This window comes from Somniosus microcephalus, chromosome 30, assembly GCF_052327205.1.
Source record: "Somniosus microcephalus isolate GS21.2 chromosome 30, FLI_Smic_1.0, whole genome shotgun sequence".
Taxonomy (NCBI): domain Eukaryota; kingdom Metazoa; phylum Chordata; class Chondrichthyes; order Squaliformes; family Somniosidae; genus Somniosus; species Somniosus microcephalus.
The window spans coordinates 8,271,030-8,292,242 of NC_141016.1; the positions used below are offsets into that span (position 1 = coordinate 8,271,030).

Here is a 21,213-nt window from a genome sequence, read left to right on the forward strand (position 1 = left end):
TTAATCAGGGGAGGGAGGCATGTAGTACCGCGGCGCTACGTGCCGACGTGTGTGGCACTGCTGCACGTAGCGCTGCGATATTCAATGGGAGCGCCCCAAGAGGGAGGGGAAGCGCTTCCAGTAGCGCCCCAAAGGAAGCACGAGCCAATATTCCCTTATAACTTGAAAGATTTGCCTTTTATACAGCACCTTTCATAACCTCAGGACGACCCAAAGCATTATTACACCCAGTGAAGTACTTTTGAAGTGTAGTCACTGTTGTATTGTAGGAAACATAGCAGCCAATTTGCGCACAGCAAGCTCCCACAGACAGCAATGTGATAAATGACCAGATAATCTTTTACGGCCACCTGAGAGAACAGACGGGGCCCCTGTTTAATGTCACATCCGAAAGACGCCGCCTCCGACAGTGCAGCACTAAGAGTGTCAGCCTAGATGTTGTGCTCCAGTCCCTGGCGTGGGACTTGAACCCACAACCTTCTAGACTCAGCAGGCAAAAGTGCTACCCACTGAGCCACAGCTGACACTGAAGGCCAGCTACCTCAACACAGGCTTGAAAGGAGACACGGCGATAGCTGGGGACTAGTTGAAAGGCTGTTTTACAATTAGCGGCAGCCAGTTTTCAAACGCTGCGTTAGCTGCACTCTCGGCCATGGATAATGTACCTGCCGAAAGAGACCCAACTGAGGAAATTGGGAAAATGGAAGAAAATATGGGAAAGAGTAAGAACCATTAGCTCAGGAAAAGGATATGAAGCAGCTGTCAGCAAAACGCCATGGACAGTAGATGCATTTTTTTGCAAAAGAACTATGAATATTTTGAACGGAATGGGGCTAGCGAGTTTGTAACTTTGCCAAACTAAACAGTGTTGTTATATAAGTTCCCTGGTTGACATCTGGTTTTATCCTTTGAGAAGTGAAGTGGACAGTTTTGATTGATGGCTCTTTACTTTAAAAAAACTTTTTCATTCTTTCAAATTTTCTCCTCCCAAATTATCTTCCTTTTCAACATTCCAAGTGTTACTTCTTGATTGTGAGGATTAACCGAGACCGTCACATTTTCAAAGACAACATGATGTGTGTCCTTGATTGACCCATATATGGAGATGCGGGGTCAAGCCTGGGTCCTCCCACGGACCAGATGGCTGCGATTAGCAACCGCGTCTTTTGGGAAATGTTGGGAGGAGTGAAGACCAGGCTGTCAACAAGGGTGTCCAGTCAGGAGACCAATAATCTAACAATTGCAGCTGCTTGCCGTCCCTGGATGTCTCGCTACGAGTCAAAATGACTGCTCTCAGTGAGCACCGGGTGGGGGGAGGGGCGGGGGGGTGATTGAGAGGGGTAGGGAGGTGAGTGGGGGCGTGGGGGGAGTTGAACAGCGGTGGGATGGAGGAGCTGAGTGAGGCAAGAAAAGAAAACCATTCAGAGTTCAGCCTTGGTGGGTGGGGGGTGGTGGGGGTGAACCTAATGTGCGGGCTGATCGTGTCACAGCTAGCTTAAATAAAAAAACATTTCAAAGAAGATGCAAGGATGTGTTTTCCAGATGATCAAGAATAAGGCCATTGTTAAGACTGCTGGCACACTGACCTGATGCGTGACACATTTACAGGGGGAAGACCTGAAAACGGAGATGGCAAAGGTGTTACATTTGGTTTAGAATATAACACCATGATAAGAAAAGAAATACTTGCATTTATATAGCGCCTTTCATGACCTCAGGTTGTCTCAAAGCACTTTACAGCCAATGAAGTACTTTTTGAAGTGTAGTCACTGTTGTAATGTAGGAAATGCAGCAGCCAATTTGCGCACAGCAAGCTCCCACAAACAGCAATGTGATAATGACCAGATAATCTGTGTTTGGATGCTAATTGAGGGATAAATATTGGCCAGGACACTGGGGAGAACTCCCCCTGCTCTTCTTCAAAATAGTGCCATGGGATCTTTTACATCCACCTGAGAGGGCAGACTCGGTTTAATGTCTCATCCAAAAGATGGCACCTCCAACAGTGCAGCACTCCCTCAGCGAGTGTCAGTCTAGATTTTTGTGCTCAAGTCTTATGGAGGGGACTATGAACCCACAACCTTCTGACTCAGAAGGCAAGAGTGCAACCCACTGAGCCACGGCTGAAATGGCCATTGGCCCCCTTGAAGCTCATCCCTCTACTACACCAACTCTTCCATCCTACCATCCAGTTGCATTTGAACAACCAATGATTTTTATGTCAATGTTACTTTGCCTGGAAAATCATTCCAATCATGTCTCACTCTTTTTGCGACTTAAGCTTTTCCCAATACCAATTTTGAATTTTACCCTTCACCAATTTAATGTTATTTCCTACTTTTCTGTTTTCTATGGGGATCGGGCAGGAAAGTGGAGTTGAGGGTCAAAGATCAGCCATGATCTTATTGAATGGCGGAGCAGGCTCGAGGGGCCGTATGGCCGACTCCTGCTCCTACGTCTTATGTTCTTACTCTACAGCAATAATTTGGTTTTACATTATCTGAATCATTTAATATTTTATAAACCTTAATAATGTCCCTTCTTTCATGACTGTAGATTTTGAGCTTTTTTCGGTTGCCATGGTTTATCCCACTATACCCTTGGGATTAACTGTTTCAGTGGGTTAACACTTCCATTAAGAGAGGAATTACAGAAGCTTATATTCACACTGTGTCATTTCATGTTCCATTTTTCCTCAATTAATTCCAGGAATACATTCCAGTCAAATTGTTTGTTTGTCCCTCATTCCTCTGAAGTTTGCAGTTTTTTAAACCATAGATTGCTGACTTGATCCTCTCTGGTACTGATTGGTAGATAATCTTCAATTTGCTCATACTGTGGTCACCTACTGTGGTGCCCAGAGGCCCTACTTCTCTATAATGGACTCATCCTGATTGCTCCTAATAACCAGGTCTAGTTACGAATGACCCCATTTGGGGAGGGGGGGTCATCAACATTAATTGAGTCAAACATCACTTTCACTGGTTGTGATTTCATTGCCTCACATCCAATGCATCAGGGGGCAGAGGTTGAAAGTGGAGAAAGGAAAATTTAGGACAGATGTCACTTTTTCACCGGAAGATTGATCGCTCTTTGGTAGGCTATAGGAGACAAAAACTTTAGACTCATTCAAGAATCTGATAGATGAGGTGGCGAGGGAGCGTGGAACTTCTAATCTGGACGGGTGAGCATAGATGAGTCCAGTGAACTCTATGGCACAGCTCTGTCCTGGTTCCGCTCAATCCAGTTACATTGAAGAGATTGCATTGCCTCCAGTGGCTTCTCCGCCACTGCCCGCTTGGTCAGCTCTGGAGGTTCCCTCCTCAGTCACCCCTTTCCTCATCTCGGCAACATCGTCTGGAAGTTTCCACATGTACATCATCAACCCTCAACTTTATCTCTTCATCATTGCCACAATCTCCAATTGCCTGTCTGACATTAAGAGCTTCCAGCAGCTGAATGCCATCAAAACAGAAGCCACCTCTTTCGCTATAACCAACACCAACATCCTATGGGACATTGACTCCATCAAGGATCCCACAGGATGTTGGCGTTGCTTGCCACCTCACGCCAGGTGCGGTGATGGGGAATCTTGTTATCAGGTTGCCAGACCCTGACATGAGCTTCATCCAACTCTGCAATATCGTGGTCTCCGCCCCACCTCTCCGCACTGTTGCCACAACCCTCGTCCACGCCTTCAAACTGAAGCTTGACTTTTCTGAGCTGACCTTCCTTCCTCCACGCTCCACAATTCATTCAGAATGTTGCAGCTTGTGCCCCCACTCGCACAATGTCTCCCCTCCCCTTCCCCCTTCGCCCCCCCCCGCCAATTCCTCTCCAAGTTCCATTAGCTCTCCATGCCGCAGAAAATTGACTTCAAGATCATTGTCTTTGCTTTTACATTCCTCAAGGCCTTGCCCCTCACCACCCTACTTCACCAATCTCCCCCAATCTTGGCGTATCTCCACACACCCTCCACTGCCCTTGAGTCCTGGTTAATCCTTGTTCTTCGCACCCTTTGCTGCACCATCCATGGCCACTCTTTTAGTCACGACATTGCTACCTTCTGGATTGGCCCCGAGATCCCTCGCACTCGGTGTGAAAGGGTTTCTCTTTGACTAAGCTTTCACTCCCTTCTTCCCAAATTTTCCACTCTCTTCCTTTCACTACTATTCGGTATACCCTACTTTGTGAATCGCTTTGAGACATCCATCTGTAACACAAAAATCGCCTTAGAAATGTAAATTAGTTATTAATTCCATTCAATTTTCTATCAAAGCTACAATCTAGTGGCCTCTGTAATTAAAGTCTTAGCCTCTTCTCGTTCCTTGACACAGTGTCAGCCGTGGCTCAGTGGGCAGCACCCTCACCTCTGAGTCAGAAGGTTTGTGGGTTCAAGTTCCCACTCCAGAGATGTGAGCACATAAAGCTAAGCTGAAACTCCAGTGCCATGCTGAGGGAGTGCTGCACTGTCAGAGGTGCTGTCTTTCGGATGAGACGTTAAACCGAGGTCCCGTCTGCTCTCTCAGGTGGATATAAAAGATTGCCGGCACTATTTCAATATAGAGCAGGGGAGTTAATCCCGGTGTTCTGGCCAATATTTATCCCTCAACCAACATAACAAAAACAAATTATCTGCTCATTATCACATTGCTGTTTGTGGGACCTTTGCTGTGTGCAAATTGGCTGCTGTGTTTCCCACAGTGATTACACTTCAAAAGTACTTCATTGGCTGTAAAGTGCTTTGAGACGTCTGGTGGTTGCGAAAGGCGTTATAGAAATGCAAGTCGTCGTCTTCTTCTTCATAGAAGATAGGAGCAGGAGTAGGCCATTCGGCCCCTTGATCCTGCTCTGCCATTTAATGAGATCATGGCTGGTCATCCAAATTCATTACCCTGTCCCTGCTTTCTCCCTTGATCCCTTTAGCCTTAAGAAATATATCTAACTCCTTCTTGAATATATTTAATGAATTGGCCTCAATTGCCTTGTGTGGTAGAGAATTCCACAGGTTCACCACTCTCTGGGTGAAGAAATTCCTCCTCATCTCTGTCCTAAATGGCTTACCCCTTATCTTTAGACTGTGACCCCTGGTTCTGGACTACCCCGCCATCGGGAACATCCTTCCTGCATCCAGTCTGTCTAGTCCTGTTAGAATTTTATAAGTTTCAATGAGATCCCCTCTCATTCTTCTAAACTCCAGCGAATAGAAGGTCTACCTCTTAAGAACTCAGCGGGGGTAGTCCATGAGGACATCTAGACTCCACTAGAGTAGGATTAAAATATGAGTCCTTTGACCAGCTTCTGTGGCGCAAAGCCACATCTTTTTTGTCCCGTGGCACGTGCACGGAGACCCTCAATACGCCAATTACCGAACAGCCACATTTAATGTCAATTGTGGACAATTCCAGGCATCACACTTGAGGAAAGATGTAAAGACCTGAGAAAGGGCACCAGAGGAGGTTTACCAGGATGTTACCAGTGACATGGGACTTCAGTTATGAGGAGAGGTTGGAAAAGTCAAGCCTGTTCTCCTTGGCACAGAGAAGGTTAAGAGGTGGCCTCATAGAGGTTTTCAAGATGTTGAGGGGTTTTGACAGAGCAGAGAGAAAGGTTGTTCCCTCTGGCGAGTGGGTCAATAACCAAAGATCACAGACTTAAAATCATTGGCACATTGAGGGGAGATGAGGAGAATATTTTTCACTCAGAGAGTCATGGGGATCTGGAACGCTCGACCTGAAAAGGTGGTGGAAGCTGATTCCATCAATGGCCCAGAAATTCGGGTCGGGGGTTTCCCGTGGGTGTAAGCCCCTGACCTGCACTTACCTAGCGTGCCGGCCATTGAGCTGTGGGCCCGCGTGGGGTTCTGATCCTGGGCGTCCTCCAACTGCCGGCACGCAGTGCTTGCGTATCCCAGGGGTGCAGGTAGTTCGATGCGACATCTGGGATCACGTGGGCCATGGAGAGCCAATGGTAGCAGGGAATGCTTCATTCATAAGTTTGACAGGAAGAGCTGTCAAACCTATAAATACTATAAGCCCCAAAACATCACTAAAACTTCAAATACATTTTTTAAAAAACATCACATTTTTAAAATAACTATAAATTACATGAAATAACTATTTTAAACAATAATTTAAATTTTTGGAAAAATGAATTACATTTTCTAACGGGGCTAAAAATAAACTTACCTTTCTTTAAAGTATTTAAAAATAATAAACCTGTGGAAAAAATGTTTTAATTTTAATTAATTCACCACTTACCTTGTTAAAAGCAGGCCTTGCGCCTGCTTTTTAAAAGTGTAACTGCTGGAGACTTACCCTCCCGGAGAAACCTGCAAAAAAAACGTGTTCGATGCGCACGCGCTGCCTCTCCGGCGCACGTGTTCGACCTCTGAACCCTTTTCAGGGGAATGGAAGTGCCGGTTTCCCACGCATGTGCAGTGCAATCACGAAACCGGCACTTTCGTTGGGCGTACGGGTGAGTACCCCGTGCGTACTCACGCATTGGGACCCGAATTTCTGGGCCATTAATAATTTTAAAAGGGATAGCAAAATATTGCAGATGCTGGAAATCCGAAATAACAACAGAAAATGCTGGAAAAACTCAGCAGGCCAGGCAACATCCGTGGAGAGAAATTCTTGATAAAGGGTTTTGACTCGAAACGTTGACTCTAATTTCTCTCCACGGATGTTGCCTGGCCAGCTGAGTTTTCCCAGCATTTTCTAATTTTAAAAGGGAGTTGGACAGGTACTCGAGGATGAGGAACTCACAGGGTTACGGACAAAGAGCATGACTGATCTTTCAAAGAGCCGGCACAGGCACGACGGGCCGAATGGCCTCCTCCTGCGCTGTAAGTTTCGACGATTCTATGGAGAGCCCCGATTGAGGCTTTGATCTCCCAACCCCACACACAACGGAGGTAGGCCGTCAAATGAAAACGTTGCGGCAAATCTCGAGAAAAAATGAAAGCCTCAATTCGCTTGTGGAGCCACCCTGCCTTGTGCAGCGAGAGCGCCTCCCCGGCAAACAGCCCCGGGCACATTCTTCCACTGGTACCAGAGCACGACAGCTGTGTGCGGCCTCGAGCGCTTGTTGGCTGGAAACATCTGGCACCATTCCGACTGGATGACGACGGAACCACTGCCGCCATGCTCGGTGTGTGAGGTAGTCTCGATCAACAACAAAAATGAACATAGCTGAAGACAAAAAGGAGAGTGAGGTGGGGGGTCGTGGGGCGGTATGTTATTTCCCACTATGTTGCCATCAGATGAGGTATTTATAAACAGTATACATTGCACTGAACCTTCAAAGAGTGACGTCTAACAGAGCTGTGTCAGTGCATGGGGCCCGAGTAGCATTCAGACAAAGGAAAAGAACCTCAGGTTTCTTGCTGATTTGGCAGATTCATCTCTGCTGAGCATCCCGTCAAGCTGCCTGCAGTCAGCCGTCTTGCTTTAATTAGTGTCTGACTGCTGCCTGCAGACGCTGGGGTGAGTCTCAGTGAAAGCACAGCCCCAGCATAGCACGAACAGAGCTCTTGGGCGGCAGCCAACTGTACTGCACTGTACCGGGTTTAACCCTCATTGGCCCAGGTTGGGAGCGTTTTTTTTTTTTCCGCAATCTCGCTTTTCAAATGAATTGCCATCGAGTGTTAATCATCGAGTGAAAGTCAAGGCTCACAACTCAGCCAAAGGTTGAGGGTAGTGCGGTTGATGCTGTGTATATGGACTTGCGAGCCGTTTGATTACGTACCACAAAATAGACCTGTTGGCAACATTGAAGCCCATGGGATTAAAGGGGCAGCGGCAGCTTGGATACAAAATTGGCTGAGGGAACAGAGAGCAGAGAGCAGTGGTGAACGGTTGCTTTTCTGACTGGAGGGAAGTGTACAGTGGTGTCCCCCAGGGGTCGGTACTGGGACCACTGCTCTTTTTGTTATATATTAATGGCTTGGACCTGGGTATACGGGGCATCATTGCAAAGTTTGCAGATGACATGAAACTCGGAAATGTCGTAAACAGTGAGGAGGATAGTAACAGACTTCAGGAGGACATAGACAGACTGGTGAAATGGGCAGACACACGGCAGATGAAATTTAATGCAGAGAAGGGTGAAGTGATGCATTTTGGAAGGACGAATGAGGAGAGGCAATATAAACCGAAGGGTACAATGTTAAATGGGGTGCAGGAACAGAGAGACCTGGGGGGTTTATGAACATACGAACAATGACGGAGAGGTAAAGACCCTCTGGTCCACCGAGTCTGTCCCACACAATTACCATACCTTGCGTATCACAACATCTACGCTCCGCCCCACCCGAAACCATGTGATCTCCTGAGAGAGGCGTAAAACCAGATGAAAAAAACCAGGCCAATTTGGGGAAAAAAAATCTGGGGAATTCCTCTCCGACCCATCCAGGCGATGGAAACGAGTCCAGGAGCTCACTCTGGCCCTAAATTCCCTGCAGTGCTGACCTTCTGTAAGAGGCGATCTCCGCCCCAGCCAGAAACAGGTCCAGCTCTCGCTTGAAGGAATTCAGCGAGTCCACGTCCGCCACACGAGACAGCAGCCTATTCCACAGGTCCGCTATTCTCTGGGAGAAGAGCCACCTCCTGACATCGAACCTGGATCTTATGCAACTTAAAAATTGTGACCCCTGGTCCTCCCCAACCTATTTAATTGAAACTGGAAAACAATCTATTCCCTTCATTATCTTAAAAACCTCAATCAGATCCCCTCTAGGTCTACGCTTCTCTAAAGTGTAGAGTCCCACCTCTTTTAGCCTATCTTGATAACTAAGATGCTTTAGACTGGGAATTAGTCCAGTGGCTCCTCCTCTGCACCCTCTCCAAAGCCTCAATATCACCCACCATGTGAGGAGACCAAAACTGGACGCAGTATTCCAAGTGTGGCCCCTGACTAAGGTCTTGTACCAGGACAAAACAGCGCATCTCGTCTTGTACTCAGTTGTCCAATGGATACATCCCAACACCCTATTTGCTCAAGCTATCATTTACGGCATTGCTCATGTACCTTTAAGGATGTACGCACTAGAATGCCCAAATCTCTTTCTATCTCCACCATCTTTAATGCCTTTCCCTGAAGGGTGTATGAATGTTGAGCATTTGCCCGCTTGCATAACACTGCACTTATCTAAGTCATACATCATTTGCCAGTCTTGAGCCCAATCTCCCAACACATTACGATCTGCCTGAAGCAGACGAGCATCGTCTACAGTCCTCGCACTTGCACAGATCTTGGTATCATCTGCAAATTTGCAGATTGTGTCCCCAACACCATACATCCAGATCATTCATAAAAATAGCAAAGAGCAACGGTCCCAACACCAATCCCCGCGGGACACCACTGGGGACCGGTCTCCAAACAGATCCAAATCCATCCAGAACTATTTTTGCCAACGTCCTGCCAGCCAGTTTTGAATGCAGCTCAGTATATTACCACTAATACCAGAGGCTCCGATCTTAGAGAGAAGCCTCTTGTGCGGAACCTTATCAAAATCTTTTTGGAAGTCTAAGTAGACAATGTCAACTGGACTTCCCTCATCCACCTACTTTGTAACTTCGTTAAAAAATACAATTAGATTTGTAAGACATGACCATTTTATGAAGCCGTGTTGGGTGTCCCTAATATCTCCCTCTCTATCCAAGTATTCATACTTTGTATCCCTAATGATTCCGTCAAGCATCTTGCCTATTACGTACACAAAGCTTTGAAGGTGGCAGGACAAGCTGAGAGCGCTGTTAAAAAAGCATACGGAATTCTTGGCTCTATGAATAGAAGCATGGAGGGAAAATTCGGTCGCGCCCCCTTTGGGGTGATAACTTCGCCGGGGCGCTACTTTTAGCGGCCCGAATAAGTTAGCGCCCCCGTGCCCCTAGCAGGAGGCGGGGCGCTACTGGAAGCGCTCCCTCTCCCTCTTGGGGCGCGCCCATTGAATATCGCGGCGCTACGTGCAGCAGCGCCACACGCGTGTCGGCACATAGCGCCGTGGTACTACAGGCCTCCCTCCCCTGCTGGACCACCGGAGAGCGGAGTGCCGGGCAAACAGCCCGGCACTCGAGCAGCACCGGGCTGACCGATCGCAGCCGGCACCCCACAGGAGGAGGCCAGAGGGGGCGGGTGCTGGCAGGCGGCCCAAAAAAAATGGACACCCGGCACCTGCCCTTTAATTATCGCCGCGGCCACAGAAACGCCCCCCTGACCCTATCGGACATATCGTCTGACGGTAGGTCAGGGGGCGCGAGCCAAATTTGTGGCCAGGCCACGAGCGGGACGCTGCGCACGGAGATGATGTCATCACCGGAGGCGCAGGACCACGGGGAGCTTCTGGCTACCGCCACAGCTAACCTCCCGCTGGATTTCGCAGGAGGCAGTTAGTGGCGCCCCTTGGGGTGCTAACGGGAGGCGCAAGGCAACTGAGTTTATCCCCCATTGAGTGCAAGAGCAAGGAAGTTTTGCTGAACCTTTATAAATCACTCATTCGGTCTCAGCTGAATTATTGTGTCCAGTTCTGGGCACCGCACTTTAGGAAGGATGTCAAGGCCTTGGAGAGGGTGCAGAGGAGATTTACTAGAATGGTACCGGGGATGAGGAACTTCAGTTACGTGGAGAGACTGGAGAAGCTGGGGTCGTTCTCCTTAGAGCAGAGAAGGTTAAGGGGAGATTTAATCGAGGCGTTCAAAATTATGAGGGCTTTTGACTGAGTAAATAAGGAGAAACTGTTCCCAATGGCAGAAGGGTCGGTAACCAGAGGACACAGATTTTAAGGTACAGGAAACTTTTGTTTAACCAGAGGTTAAATGTCCGGAAAGCTCTATCTACCGGCAAAATTCAGGAGCCGTTTCCTATAAGTTTTTTTACTTCTCGTTGCTTTTTTTTTCCAGTCGTGGCTCCCAAGCATCTAGCTGAAGCTGTTGCTTAGCTACAGAGATGCTTTTAAGCTGTGGCCGACTGTTTTGAAGCTGTTGCTAAGCAACAGGGTTTGTTGTTTCATACGGAGCTGAGAAGCTCCGTATGTTTTAACATTAGCGCTGGTTTATACGGCAGTTTTGATGGGACGGCACCAACTCAGTCCCGTCAGTGCCGGATAGCAGAAAGTTTCCTGTAATTGGCAAAAGAACCAGAGGGGGAGATAAGGAGCAATTTTTTTACGCAGCGAGTTGTTGTGATCTGGACAGCGCTGCCTGAAAGGGCGGTGGAAGCAGATTCACTAATAACTTTCAAAAGGGAATTGGATAAATACTTGAAGGGGAAAACATTACAGAGCTATCGGGGAAGAGCAGGGGGGAGTGGGACTAATTGGCAGCTCTTTCAAAGAGCCGGCACAGGCACGATGGGCAGAATGGCCTCCTGTTCTGTATGATTCTGTGGCTTAAGCAGTCCGATGGCTACAATTATCCTGATAAGCGAGACAGCTAAAGTATGAGTTTAAATATTATTTATTTGCCTATTCCTGAAGTGGCAACTTTCTGCAGCGTCTACAGTTTGATTTTGGTGACTGGTTCCTGCAGCGTTCGGAGTCGATCACACGGAGGAAGTTCTTGTAGAGACGATCAGAAGTAATTAAAGGGGCTTTTAAAAATAATTTTAACTGACTCAGCAATCTCACCTTGATTAGGCCAGTATAATCATTGGGTCACAAGGTCACTGAGCCAACCATTACACTGACCTAATCAAGACCGTCCAATGATTGCACCGACCCCAAAAATCACAAGGACCCAATGGTCGTATTGACCCAGAGGCCTCACTGACCCAAGACTAGACCCAACCATTGCACTGATCCGCGGTCCTGGCCAATATTTATCCCTCAACCAGCATCACTAAAGAAAGACTTGCATTTATATAGCGCCTTTCATGACCTCAGGACGTCCCAAAGCGCTTTACAGCCAATGAAGTACTTTTGGAGTGTAGTCACTGTTGTAATGTGGGAAACGCGGCAGCCAATTTGCACACAGCAAGCTCCCACAAACAGCAATGTGATAATGACCAGAGTATCTGTTTTTGTTATGTTGATTGAGGGATAAATATTGGCCCAGGACACCGGGGAGAACTCCCCTGCTCTTCTTCGAAATAGTGCCTTGGGATCTTTTACATCCACCCGAGAGAGCAGACGGGGCCTCGGTTTAACGTCTCATCCGAAAGACGGCACCTCCGACAGTGCAGCAACTCCCTCAGCACTGCATTGGGAGTGTCAGCCTAGCAGATGATCTGGTCATTATCACATTGCTATTTGTGGGAGCTTGCTGTGCGCAAATTGGCTGTCATGTTTGCTACCTTACAACAGCGACTACACTTCAAAAAGTACTCCATTGGCTGTCAAGCGCTTTGAGACGTCCTGAGGTCGTGAAAGGCACTATAGAAATGCAAGTCTTCCTTCTTCTTTCTCATTGACCCAACAACCACACTGAGCCAATGATTGCATTAACTCCATGGCCTCACTGACCCAACATCCCGTTGACTCTCACGGACCCAACAAACCTTGTTGATGCAACAACCTTGCTAATCTGACAGTCTCCCTGACCGTTCTGTGAGCTATTTGGCAGGTCATCCAGAGCCTTGTGACAGTGAGAGTTGTCTCCTTATTAAGCAGTTACATCTTCAGCAGATTCCACTTGTATCTCTCTGGTTGCCACGTTACAGTTAGCGTCTGGAAGGATGACCCACAGCATTGCTGAGAGGAGTGACGCCAGTCAGCACCGATCATCCTGAGAATGACGTGAATGATGCATTCCACTAATTGTTGCGCTAATGAACTGTGATAAGATTGCCTTCAAATTACCGATGTTAAACATGGGCCATCTCTCACAGCAATGCGCATTCTTGCGTAGCTCCCAAGAAATTGAAGGAACACTTACAAAAATATCTTTACTGCGCATTCACATATGTCATATTGGAGGAGAATTCCTTACATTACAGCTTTATATCTCGCAGCGGTCAAAGGTTGTCACTGAGTCACGTGACTGTATCATGACTGTATTTCTTGGGGAGGATAGCCTGTGTGTGCTGTGTGGCGAAATCGTCGTGTTCCTTTTATAGACCGATTTCTCATTTAATTGCGCACAATACAGAGGAAATCTTCACCTCGGGCAGGGAATAAAAAGGGGCAATGTGGAAAGGTGTTTCCAGGCCAGAACCGACGGAGGCGGTTTCCTGAGGAACTCACAATTGAAGCTCGATTTAAGAAATAATTTCTTCTTCAGATCTCGGGTTGTTGACTCCTGGAATAGAATGTGCAGGACTGACTCATTTGAGGCATCCAAGAAGGAATTAGATCAATGTGTGGTACAACAGGATGTAAAAGGGGTGTGGCATTGGGGGAGAAAAAGAAAGAAAGGCTTGCATTTATATAGCGCCTTTCACGACCACTGGACGTCTCAAAGCGCTTTACAGCCAATGAAGTACTTTTGAAGTGGAGTCACTGCTGTAATGAAGGAAATGATGAGAAATGGTCAAATCACAGGACCTAGAATTGAGAAGCTGGATGGGCCGAGTGGCCTTTTCTCATTTCTTTGTTCTTTTGTTTAATGGATTTAATAATTGTCCTTCGTAAGTTTGGACACAATTATATCGGTGCAGCCAGGTTTTGCCATATAATGGAGTTTGGTGCAGAACATTTTCTTGTTATTTGTTTATGGGATGTGGGCATCGCTGGCAAGGCCAGCATTTATTGCCCATCCCCAGTTGCCCTTGAGAAGGTGGTGGTGAGCCACCTTCTTGAACCGCTGCAGTCCGTGTGGTGAAGGTGCTCCCACAGTGCTGTTAGGGAGGGAGTTCCAGGATTTTGACCCAGCGACGATGAAGGAACGGTCGATATATTTCCAAGTCAGGATGGTGTGTGACTTGGAGGGGTACTTGGAGGTGGTGGTGTTCCCATGCGCCTGCTGCCCTTGTCCTTCTAGGCGGAAGAGGTCGCGGGTTTGGGAGGTGCTGCCGAAGAAGCCTTGGCGAGTTGCTGCAGTGCATCTTGTAGACGGTCCATACTGCAGCCACAGTACGCCGGTGGTGGAGGGAGTGAATGTTTAAGGTGGCGAATGGGGTGCCAATCAATCATGGATTGGATTAACTGCTTGTCTTTCTGTTTGCCTCCTCCTCAGGGTCGCTGCATTAATTTCACAAGAGTAAAGGCCAACGACAAGCCACCTGGTTATCCAATCTACAACAACATGCAGAACGGTGGGCCGGCTCCCATCTACTGCCCGCCAACGAGTCCTCCTGCATCTCCTGCCCCGTCGCCTGAACCGTCGCCCGCCCAGTCGACGACTCCATCGCCCACTCCGTCGCCAACCTCCACCCTGCCTCCGCCTCCGCCGGGACCACCGCCGACACGGGCCCCTCCCCCATCGCGCCCGCCCCCTCGCCCTTCTTTCTAAACTCGGGCAAGTCGCGTGGTCAACCCTTCATTTTAGCAGCTGGTGGGAAGGGTACCAAAGAGGTACTGTGTAAATGTTCTTACTGGTCCGAAGGAGACTGTTTCCCTTTCGTCGGTTTACGGAGGATGACTGCAGCAAACCAAACTCCAATTTACACAGCAATATCCTTTTGAACTTGTGCTGGCTAAAGTTGGCATTGTTGTCTTAAACTTGATCAATTGTCGCTTTTAAATGTGTGATATATTGATATTCGACAGTTACCATTTTATATATATCTTATTACATTTTACTATCTTTCTGGAACAAAACTGAGTGTGAAAATTCAACGTTTGACCCTTTGTTGAATTTTGGCCATTCTATTGATTGTCGAGGTATCACTTCCCTCAAAAAATTGGTTTTACGGCAAAAAATGTCAATATTCCCTGTTGACGGTGCCAGCCTCTGTGTTCATTGCAAAGAGTCTCTCGCCATCTCTCCGTGGAATGTGCCATAAGAGAGCATTCCTGACGTTAAAGAATCGGAAGGAGTGACGACCCTGGAGCATCAAGCCGATTGGCTGCGGCTTTGAATCCCAGCATTGCCTCCTGCCACCGTTCGGGTTTCACCTGTCACTTCAGTGACTCAAGTTAAAGGGTCTCGCTGGGGGGGCGGGGCGGCGTGGGTGGAGTGTGGGGGGGCTCGCTGCACAGCGTGGGCGAGGAAGAGCTGACAAGAGCCGGCACCCCTCTCTGCAAGCTCTTCCCTTGAGCCTAGCCCCCGGCACCCCACCCCCTTCCCGATTACAGCCCGTCAAATCCGAGTTGGAAATTTGCAGGCCAGAAGGACAGCGCCCGGCAGTCAACAGGCCCCCCCAACCCACCCCACCAACCCCCGCTCCGCCCCGCCCTGGTGGGGAACGGAGAGGGAAGGAAATCCTGTCGAAACAGCTAAACAAATAGCAACAGGAAGGGGAATACAGGGCACTGTGGATCCACTGACTCAGCATGCTGCTCTGACCTTCTGGGCATGAGTCTCATGGCAGACCGCACGGCGACCTTTCAATGAACCAAATCCCTCAGCAGGCGATTCCACTGCTGCCTGATCATTTGCTCATGCTCAGTAACGTTCTGAAAACTGCAGTGGCATTGCTCCAATTTGTTTAAAATCCTTTTTTTATATATATATATATATATGGCAACGTAAAGAATGCCACGAACGGAAGTTTCATTTCACGGACCAAAGGCTTGCGGGAGCACTGAGGCGCGCATTGGCACACTGGGGTGGGCAGGACGCAGGCTCGTACCTCCCACTCCACCCAGTGCAGCCGCAGCCCCAGAATGCGGCCTCCCCGAGGGCTCTCTGCTGACAGGTGCCCGAGGAGCAAGTTGCCCGGTCGCCCTCTCACCCGAGGGCACGAAGGGCGGAGGGGACCGTGAGGCACATGTGGCGAGATTTCGTGCCCCCCTCCCCAAGAAGCGGGCATGAGCTTGTGCTTCCAGCTGTTCACTTATGTCCCACTGAAGCTTCGTAAAAGTACGTGAGATGTGACAGGCCAGCGGACCTGTTTTTTTTGGAAAGTCTGAAAAGGTTAAATTGCTGGAGCACTCAATTATCCTGGGGATGTGTTGGACTTAATCAGGATTCTAGGGTATCAGGTAGAGTGGGAAGCCTGTTGATGCAGATGTCCCGAGGGAAAGGTTATTTGCACTCCTGCTTGGGGCTCACGTGCATTTTTTGATGATGTGAAATCAGCAATGCTGGCAAAAAAAAAACTGAAATAAAAAAAAAACAAGATTCAACCCAGAGGCCTTCCCAGTCATAAAGTGTTTGGGACCAGGCTGCATCCTTTCACACTGGTTGTGGTTTCACCTTCATGCTTTCCTTGGGTTGTAAAGGTAGTAAGGGCCCCTCAAAAGGCTTCTCTGGTCAACTCTCAGCCGCTGCAGTCTCTTCCCATTTCTCTGACGTCCATGTCACCCACGGCCTAGCATCTGCCAAAAGCCTTGACGTCACCTGCCCGCTCTCCCATCCAGGTCAGGCAGCAAACAACCGAACCATTATTTGCGTGGAAACTCAAATGGAAAATGAACGTGTAGTATTATTAATAGCTTTCGCGGTCCGGTATGTGAGAGAGAGGCTGTGGAATCGGGCTTTGCTGAACAGAAGCGGTTTCAGGTTGCCATATTACAACGAACGAAAGAGGTAAAAATCTTACACTGTTACCCGTGCACTGCAGAAAAGGCCTCAGACTGACACTGCGGCCTTGCATATTGTACAGAAAGCACCCAGATTTAATCATGCAAACATTGTACCCGGGCTGAGAAAACTCCTCCAAATGTTGCTTGAACCCACAACACTGTACGGAAAAGGTCTCAGGCTGATACGGGAACCCTGTTTGTTAAACATCGCCACATTGACAAAGCACGTCCCGGGCCCTCTCTCCTGCACATTACGCAGCGCTCATTTGGTAGTCAGGGTGACAAATTGCTTAAAAATTCTTGAGAAAAGAGAGGATTATAAAACATTCTATTCTTGAAAAGCTTTCCACCGACATCTGGAATCTTTTGGACACACTATATGATGTTGTTAAGCAGATGTTACTGTACGTGTTCATCTCCTGCTAATGGCAGGTCTACCAGAAATCGCACAGTGCCCAAGTGGTGCTGGAGATGAATTTTTCTGGCCTTGTTATAAATTAACGTAACACCTTACGTAGGATTACATAGGATATACAGCACAGAAACAGGCCATTCGGCCCAACCAGTCCATGCCGGCGTTTATGCTCCACTCGAGCCTCCTCCCGTCTTTCCTCATCTCACTCTATCAGCGTAACCCTCTATTCCCTTCTCCCTCATGTGCTTGTCCAGCCTCCCCTTAAATGTATCTATACTATTCGCTTCAACCACTCCCTGTGGTAGCGAGTTCCACATTCTCACCACTCTCTGGGTAAAGAAGTTTCTTCTCAATTCCCTATTAGATTTCTTGGTGACTATCTTATATTGATGGCCTCTAGATTTGCTCTTCCCCACAAGTGGGAACATTCTCTCTCTGTGCGTCCACTCTATCAAGACTTTCATAATTTTAAAGACTTCTATTAGGTCACCCCTCAGCCTTCTCTTTTCAAGAGAAAAGAGACCCAGCCTGTTCATCCTTTCCTGATATGTATAACCTCGCATTTCTGGTATCATCCTTGTAAATCTTCTCTGCACCCTCCCCAGTGCCTCTATATCCTTTCTACAATATGGAGACCAGAACTGTGCGCAGTACTCCAAGTGCGGTCTAACTTCCTCACTGGCTAACACCACTTCGATCTGGCATGCTTGCTGGTCGTGCGAGATAACCGTCAATCGCACGCCTCACAAACGTGACCTGAGGGCCAGATTCCAGTGGGGAAATGATCGATCTGAAAATGGAATCCAGATTTTTATCGGTATCGTTGTGCCTCAGTAGCGGGTTAAAAATGTCGCAAGGTGCTGCATTTTGCTAACGCTCCTTGGAATGAACTAACGGTAGTCACCAACCTCAAACCTGAGCCCGAGATTCATTCTCTAAGGTCTTTTTGCTCCGTGTCTTTCTCTAGGTCTGCCCTGTAGTCAAGAGGGCCGGAGAGTGATCCGAGGTGTTCCAAAGCATTGCATGGACCGAGCAGCCTAGTTAAGGGGCCAGGGCTCATAGGGCAGGACACCAGCGAGAGCATGGGAGAGAAGGTGAGCTAAATCAGAACGAGTAATGATTCGCTGACGCCAGGCCTGGGTTTTAGAAACCTGTTGGAAAGGATGGCGGGAGAGAAGTGAGGAGTTCCACAGTTTCAAGGCCCAGGGAGGGGAGCTGGTCAAAAGCAGGAGGCAGTGCCACGAGTCTTGACGAGTACAGGGGCGATGCAAGAAGGAGGGAGAGTGTGCAGGGTGAGGCATTTGGAGCTCAGGGGGAATGGCAAAGTTCAGAGCAGCAATGAACAGAGTACAGGAAACTCTTTTTTATCTGGCACCGACAGGACCGGCGTGGTGCCGGTTTATCGAAAAGCCCGGATTACAGAGAGGTATAGTTAAAAGATACGAGAGCCCCCGTACACAGCAACAGATCCAGGCTTCCCTGTTGCTTAGCAACAGGTGCAGGAACCCCAGCCACAAATCCAGGCGTCCCTGTTGCTTAGCAACAGGTGCAGGAACCTCGGCCACAAGATCCAGGCGTCCCTGTTGCTTAGCAACAGGTGCAGGAACCCCAGTTACACGGCCACAGATCCAGGAACGGCCACTAATACTGTATGAAGTAAAACTTACCTGAACCTGCTCCTGAATTTTGCCGGTTAACAGAGATTTCCGGTTATTTAGGTGCCGGTAAATCGAGAGTTTCCTGTACTATTGATAAAACAGAAAGACATAGAAAGAGAGGCTGAGTCTGGATGTGGGAGAAGGATCATCTGTGGTGTGTGAGAGGGGGAAGGTGGATTGGCGATAACAATAGGAGGATTCTCTCTATCCCTCCTACTGTAGCCTGAACAGTGTAGTGAGTGTCCAGGTTGCATGGAAGTGAGATTGGTGAGTGATGTATTGCAGAAATTGCCACAAATAAGCGACATATTGGAGTAAAACGTGGGCTGGTCAGGCTGAAAGCGGCCAAGAAACTTAACAAATTGGTTTTCTCTTCGAAAGAGCCGGCGCAGACTTGATGGGCTGAATGAGCTCCTTCTGTGCTGTACTGTTCTGTGATTCTATACTGAATGATAAGTTGTTGTCTATATCCTATCGGGAGTGTCAGAGGAAGCTCTCAGATATGGGAGCAGTGTTCACATCGCGACCCTACAGGTCACATCATCCTGGCAGGCTCGAGTATTATCACCAGTAAATAGGCAAGGGATCAGGTTTGGTAAAGACAGCAGTATTGTGTTAGTTTGTGATGTAGAGCCAAGAAAAATGCAACTAGACACAACTGTGTCAACAATGAGGATACAACTCCCTAGCAAAATGATCTTGATCAAACTATTAACCCTAAAGTGTACCTTCAGTAGTTGGCCCCGGCGGGCGGGTGACTGAGCCACACAGACCCAGCAACTCCCACTTTCTATCCCCATTTCACACTGAGCTCGCTCATCTTATCCAGGGAATGCTGCATTGTTTAAAGCACCCTGGGTAGACTCATAGAATGGTTACACCACAGAAGGAGGCCTTTTGGCCCGTCCAGCCCGTGCCGGTTCTCTGCAAGAGCACGTCAGCCATTCCCGCTCCCCCCGCCCGTTCCCCGTAGCCCTGCAAATTTTTTTCCTTTAGGTACTTATCCAATTCCCTTTTGAAAGCCGTGATTGAATCTGCCTCCACCACCCTTTCAGGCAGTGAATTCCAGATCCTAACCACTCGCTGCATAAAAAACGTTTTCCTCATGTCGCCTTTGGTTCTTCTGCCAATCACCTTAAATCTGTGTCCTCTGGTTCTCGACCCTTCTGCCAATGGGAACAGTTTCTCTCTATCTACTCTGTCTAGACCCCCATGATTTTGAACACCTCTATCAAATCTCCTCTCAACCTTCTCTGCTCCAAGGAGAACAACCCCAGCTTCTCCAGTCTCTCCACATAACTGAAGCCCCTCATCCCTGGAACCATTCTTGTAAATCTTTTCTGCACCCTCTCTAAGGCTTTCACATCCTTCCTAAAGTGCGGGGCCCAGAATTGGGTAGGGAGGGGGAAATAATTCAGCCACGGTTCCCACTCCCCAGAATTAATCCTGCAGGATATTGACTCTGCGGGTTACACTGTCGACCCAGCATCCTGCCTCACGTTTTCATCCTTGCCACGCACAACACTGGGGCCACACAATGGGCAGCAGCGGCCAATGTCCAAAAACTGACTGCCAGTGAATGACAGCTGGAGCAACAGAGGCCACAGCAAAATGGGACAGGATTTGTTGTTGGTGTTTTTAAGAAAGACTGGCTTGTTGAGCGAGTTAAAGGCTGTGACACCGTCTCAGTCCAGTTTGCTCACTAATATCACAAAATTGGGTCAGAAGTTGCCTGGACCACTTCATTTTGTTCCACCCTTGTGTAACACACTGTCCCTAAGATCTAACCTTATGTTACGCACTATCACTGTGAGCTAGCCTCGTGTAATGCACCATCGTAATGATCTAGCCTCGTGTAATGCACCACCTTAAACATTCACTCCCTCCACCGCCGGCGCACCGTGGCTGCAGTGTGTACCATCTACAAGATGCACTGCAGCAACTCGCCAAGGCTTCTTCGGCAGCACCTCCCAAACCCGCGACCTCTACCCCCTAGAAGGACAAGGGCAGCAGGCGCATGGGAACACCACCACCTCCCAAGTTCCCCTCCAAGCCACACGCCATCCTGACTTGGAAGTATATCGGCTTTTCCTTCATCGTCGCTGGGTCAAAATCCTGGAACTCCCTCCCTAACAGCACTGTGGGAGCACCTTCACCACACGGACTGCAGCGGTTCAAGAAGGCGGCTCACCACCACCTTCTCGAGGGCAATTAGGGATGGGCAATAAATGCTGGCCTTGCCCAGTGACGCCCATATCCCAGGAACAAATATGTTAAAAAAAACTATCGCCCTGATCTAGCCTTGTGCAATGCACTGTCCAAATCAGTTGCAACTCTATTTGAAACGCTAGTTTTGAGCATAAAAAGCACCTCCCAAACTCTGCTCCTGCCACCCCCTCCTAGTACCTGGAATATTTCTGATGGCTTGTTTGTGTTAAGCACGAGATACGAGACTCTATTCAGCAAAAACATGACTGGTCAGGATGATAAATGTGCTAAGATTTAAAAAAATTAACTTCTGAAAATCCTGTTAAAAAACCTAAGACGTGAAGACAGGCCACAAGGCCATCTTG

The 21,213-nt window shown here is 48.3% G+C and overlaps 1 protein-coding gene across 1 annotated transcript in view; it reads left to right on the top strand.

Annotated features, from left to right (window-relative positions):
* LOC147097905 (anthrax toxin receptor 1-like) overlaps nucleotides 1–16,174 on the top strand; it is a 254,166-nt gene extending 237,992 nt beyond the window's left edge. The window contains exon 18 of the mRNA XM_085970960.1: nucleotides 14,115–16,174. Coding sequence (XP_085827086.1) covers nucleotides 14,115–14,390 — 276 coding nt within the window. The 3' untranslated portion in view covers nucleotides 14,391–16,174. The remainder of the gene's footprint in view (nucleotides 1–14,114) is intronic.
* The last annotated feature ends 5,039 nt before the right edge of the window (nucleotides 16,175–21,213 follow it).